The sequence below is a fragment of the Galeopterus variegatus genome, unplaced genomic scaffold (assembly GCF_000696425.1).
Source record: "Galeopterus variegatus unplaced genomic scaffold, G_variegatus-3.0.2 Scaffold3472, whole genome shotgun sequence".
Lineage (NCBI taxonomy): Eukaryota > Metazoa > Chordata > Mammalia > Dermoptera > Cynocephalidae > Galeopterus > Galeopterus variegatus.
This window is the reverse complement of record NW_007729583.1, coordinates 44,283-49,969: the sequence shown is the minus strand read 5'-3', so window position 1 is coordinate 49,969 and position 5,687 is coordinate 44,283. Positions and strand designations below refer to the sequence as shown.

Genomic DNA, 5,687 nt, shown 5'->3' with positions numbered 1-5,687 from the left:
ATATATCTTCATTCTCAGGGAGCCATTAACAATCAGTACAATGACTCTTTATGTGGCCTTTGATATGCAAGAACAGCCCAAAATAATTTATGGAGAAAATCAATCATGAGCTAAAGAAAAAAAAAAAAAAAAGAAAGTTGCTGAGGGCATTAACTGTCAAATAGCAGTTTTATTGGTGAAATTGCAAGTAATCATTTTAGAAATATGGAGATGGGAAGAAAGATGCATAAATCAGATTATAAGAAGTAAAGGAGTGAGCAGGGGAAAGGAAGGAGAAAAGAAGGGAATACACAGAAATTTTTAGGTGAATAGGATGGTGCAGTCACAATTTTATAAAAAAAGGAGGTCATAGAAGGGGTTTCTAAAGGAAGGCCTTATCAATAAAATTAGACTGAAACAGAGATTATTGTTTAGTGCTGTTTAAGATGAATTGAGGTTGGGGAATGTAGCCGATGGAATAATAGCTTTCCAGAACTGATATACGTCAAATAAAAGGATGATGGTGGAGCAGTCAGACCTAGTCAGCACAGTCCAGTGACCTACCAAGTCTCTTGGTATATCCAGAAGGAGACTGGAGAGAGCAGAGTAAAAAATGATTTACTATGTTTTTTACCAGGTATTGCAAAAGTCAGGGGGCCCTAGGATCACAAATGGTATTGTGAGAGCTAGACAGGAACGGCTTATACGAGGTAAGGAAGATAAAGTTCAAGTGTTGGAGGTAGGTTTGAAAGGCATCTGTCTAATCATTGGTGTTAAATAGCAACAATTCATTTCATTTGCTGCTTGCTCAGTGGAAGTATATTTGAATTGAACTATATTTAAAAATAAAAAATGAGTGAGCACAAAGGGGCATTTCAAAGAATTAACAACTAACATCTGTGGCCAGTTCTCTGCTACATGTTTTTGCTTCTTAGTCCAAAATAGCAATTGGATTATAAAACTTTTTTTTTTTAAGTCATGATTTGTTCTCTGACTGTTTAGTACTTTGCCTCCCAAAATGGTATCATGGATTCTTTTATGCGTGATTTGCTTCCATGATGTTAAGCTCAAAAGTTTATGATCACATCCCTAAAATCCCCATCCATAATTTCTCTTAATAAATTATTATAACTCTGTTATATAAAAATTTAAGTTTTTGAATCCTGCTTATTTTACTTCTTAGGATAAGAAGATACAATAGGGCCATATGAATTTTGAATAGCAGTGTTTCACAGAATGTGCTTTGCAGATATTAGTTTCATGAGCTAGTACAAAAGGTGGCAGTGTGAGGGGGTGAGGGCTTTGTAATATGGTCAAATTACTGGGAAAACGTGACAAGTTATTAAATTGTATTTGCTTTTTGGAAATTCAAATGCTCATTAGTACATTAAGGCTGTTGGAAGCCATGCAGGAAGTGGGTTAATTTTTTCTAAATTCTTCATCACTATCACCCAATTTTGCTTTTACACAAAACTATTTATTGTCCTTAGGAACACACTTTGGGAAATGTTACATTTCAAAATGTGTTCAAAACTAATCTAAAACAATATAGAAATGAATTCTTACAAGTGTATGTGTTCAATACTTGTGAGAAACAGTAACTGAGACAGGTGAAGAATATGAGATCATGTGAATTATGGACTCTGGCCACAGATACCCAAAAGCTAATGAGGCAGGGCAAAAGGAACCAGTAACATTCAGGAAAAAAAGTTCTCCCCAAACTTGAAGAATAACTCTTACTTCTCTTATCCTATGGTTTGGAAAGCAAATACCAGTTTATCATATTCATTTCACCATGATTTTTGTTATACAGTTAGCAGAAATTACAGACCATGATGTCAGACCTCTGTGGGAATCTTGGAATGATCACTTATTAGCTGTGAAACCTTAGACAAGTTATTAACCTTTCCAAGCTCATTTTCTCATCTGTAAAATGGAGACAGGGCTTTCATAAGGCTATTGTACTGAATACATATAGTCCTTAGCAATATTTCTACACATAGTAAGTTCCTACTAAATGGCTGATATTATTATTTTTATTATCTTTTTCTATTCTTCATTCACCCCTCCCATCTAAAGGGCCCTACTTTAAGCCCATACTTATATAACATTTGCTCTCTCCACTTAATCCTTTACATTATATTTTCTGTACTTTTTTTTTTTAAGCTCTTTTACAGCCTCCATATAGAGATGCCTTTATACTTGGATTTTATCTCTGATTATACTGTCGTTGTTTTTTACCTTATAATCGACTGTCAAAGATATCATGCTAGACATAGGAGAAATTGTCATCTCAGCTATTTTTTGTTGATATTCACTTGTGCATGAATTGTTAATGTTATCTTCAATTGACCGTTTCTGTGCAGGAATCTTTTTAAGCCAGTTGGCTGTTGCTTTACATTTCATTTAGTTAAAAACCATATACATAATTGATAAATACACTTTACTGGGCTCATGTAAACCATCTTGATTGATAATATACAGCATTTTGTTATCCTTAAGTACCATGCTCTTAGAACGAATGTCTTTAGGGAATAGAGTTTATGTTAATAACTCCTAAAGACTTTTTGACATTATAAACACAGTCTTGGAATTTCCTTTTAAGGAAAATTATATTGTTAAAATAAGAATCATAAAGGTGACAGCTGAGTATGTATACTTTATAAGCATCTAAATTCTGTTATAAGTAACAATGTAAGATTAAGTTTAAATTAATAAAATTATCCCCAGATTACTTTAATATTCTGTTTTATCTAATGGGATGACTCCAACGTAAGAAGCTAAATTTTATTAGAATGCAAAAGCCTAAGACTAGTCAAAAGAATTTTTATGTTAGTTCTCATAATTAGCATCTAATGCATAACTTTTCTCTTATATTTTAATATTGACAGCTTCTTCCCTGTGATTCTTTAGAAGCAAATGAAATGGAAAGGCTTAAGCATGAAAGAAATGATGCCTTGGAGGAAGTGAATATGCTTAAGGTAAACTCCAATTTATCTTCCTTATGTTTTCTCTAGAAAAAAAGTAATAATTCTGTGTTGTATTCTGAAGTATTATGGTTTTTACTTTTAATGAAAGAATATTAACGTTAAATATTTATGTTAATTTTTTTCTTCAATTGGCCTTTAGGGAATTTTTTTTTTTACCAGTAAGGGGATCACAACCCTCAGCACAGTGTGGTCTGCACCACGCTCAGCCAGTGAGCTCACTGGCCATTAGGGAATTAATTTTTTAGTTCACATGTATTTATATTTCACAATATTCTGGTAAGATTTAGTGTGAACAATGGTATTTACTCGTGCCTTTGATGTGGCTACGTCTTACCCCTTTTTTCTCTCGCATTGTCAGCAAGGACAGAATTAGATAAGGAACCAAAAAAGCAAACCGTGACAATTTTGGATCCTCTGATGTTCATTAGGAAATACATTTTTTCCCATGTGCAGGGCTATGTTTAAGAGACATCATGTTTTGCTAATGTAATTTGAAATTAAGGCAGTATGATTCAAGGGAGAAAAAACACACATACCCTAAATATACTGTAATATTTTGATTCTCTTCCTATAGTTTCATTCTGTTTTTAATAGAATATTGTATTTAAACTATATCCTAATTTTTACAGAAAGCCATAATATTTTCCAAATCTTCAAGAAAAGCAATATAACTACTTGATTTACCATTAATTTACCATAGGAATATAGATAAAAAATCATTTTATTAAATAAGTAAAATTCTATTGTTAATTATTTAATTTTAAGATAAAATCTTTACACCAAAAAGAAAAAATTTTCTTGCTACCTTAGTTTTTATAATTCCAACCTCTAAGGAATCCATTGTTTAAAATATCTTGTTTATCCTTTCAGAGAGTTTCTCTACACAGACAATCATATTTTTAAAAATAAATGTATATGTCGTGACAGGGGCATATGAGAAATCTCTGTACCTTTCAGTTTTGCTGTGAACCTAAAACTACTCTTTAAAAAAAATCGTTAAAAAAAAACAAATAAATGTATATATGTATATTAACTTTTTCATAAATTGCTTCATACATCCGTACTTTTTTACAACCTGTGTTCTTTCTTTCTCTTTGTTAGAGTTATGTCTTGGGCAGCTTTTCAGGTTAATGTATACAGATCCACCATATTCTTCTGAGTGGCTCTCCTATACATCAAATTCCCAGTTTTCCATTATTAAAAAAATTCCACCTTCAATGGCTTTTTAGATGTATCTGTGGGCAATTGTACAAGTACATACACAGAATAAATCTCTGAAAGTAGGATTGCTTTATTAAAGGATATGGACACATAAAATTTTATATTCTACCAAATTCCCTTTCAAAATGTTTTGCCAATTCACATTTCTTCCAAATGTATATGAGCATTTCACTACTACAGGAGTATTTTATATATTTCTTTTCATAATTCTGCAACTACTGTTTTTCCACATTTTTTGGTGTAAAAGACTTTAGATGGAAAATTTAGTTTTAAAAATAAATTGATGATTGTTTCTTCAAATTCTCTTAGAAAACTTCTCCAATGTTAGTCATGTTGGTAAGAAACATTTTGTAATTTATCTCTACATAAACATTAAATCCTGTTATTCACCAGAATTTCCAGAGGCTGGGCCAGCCCGGTGGCTCACTAAGGAGAGTGTGGCGCTGGTAGCACCGAGACCGCGGGTTCGGATCCTATATAGGGATGGCTGGTGCACTCACTGGCTGAGTGTGGTGCAGACCACACTGTGCCGACGGTTGCGATCCCCTACTGGTCAAAAAAAAATTTTTTTTCCAGAGGCTATCCATAAGCTTTCTTAAAGTTTATGATTGTTAAATTTAGTGATATATTTCAGTTTTTACTTGACTATTACTATTAATTATTAGAATTTTAATTTAAAACTGTGGATGCCTTATTCATGTAACATTTAAACAAGGCTTCCCTGAGGAGCCATTCAATAAATCAGGATTCACATTTAAAGTTCCTGAAATGTAACCAAATATATCCTAAGGTGACAAAACCTAAAATCCCAGATAAAACAAATTCTGCATTTTATAATTGCCTTTACTTCCAAACCTGTCTATTGGCTGAGAAACATTTTTAAAAGCTATACAAAATAGTGTACAGAGCAATAAATATTTCGTTCAAGGTAACATATTTTTAGTTTTTCTAATTATACTATATACACCAAAAAAATGACAAAGGTTGTTAAGTTCATAGAGCATGTAGATGGTCTCATCACTTTTCATTATCCTGTGACATCTCTATTCTTCATGTCTGAGACACAAATAAAAATGAAACCAAGATAACTTCATGACAATGGCTAATTTTTATTTTGCAAGAATGATTTTTAAAAGCACTGTGGGCTTTATTTAACTTAAAGGCTTTCTGCAGAATTCATATTACTTCTGCTTTGCAAAGGCAAATGAAAATAGATATGTTTTCCATTTGCAGATGCAAAAAACTAGGACACAAAAAGTGAAGGTGACTTGCCAGAGCATAAAAGCACAGGAGCCAGCAGTCTCCTGGCTGCTAGTCTATGGCATATTCATTAGATAGCTATATTATATTCATCTTCATATACCTTCATTTCACCTCTTAGACAAGGAGGAGCTGAGATATACCAGAAAGCAGATTGCCTCTTGTCAACATTACAGTGAATTTTTGCCACTCAATGTAATGTTCAAGCAATTCCTCTGCCCAAGTTTATGGTAAAAT

General features: G+C 32.6%; 1 protein-coding gene across 1 annotated transcript in view; it reads left to right on the top strand.

The window, feature by feature from the left end:
• The window catches only part of STXBP4 (syntaxin binding protein 4), a gene marked incomplete at its 3' end in the record, with an annotated part of 112,783 nt that overhangs the window by 71,728 nt on the left and 35,368 nt on the right, over positions 1 to 5,687 (top strand). The window contains exon 11 of the mRNA XM_008585150.1: positions 2,871 to 2,960. Coding sequence (XP_008583372.1) covers positions 2,871 to 2,960 — 90 coding nt within the window. The remainder of the gene's footprint in view (positions 1 to 2,870; positions 2,961 to 5,687) is intronic.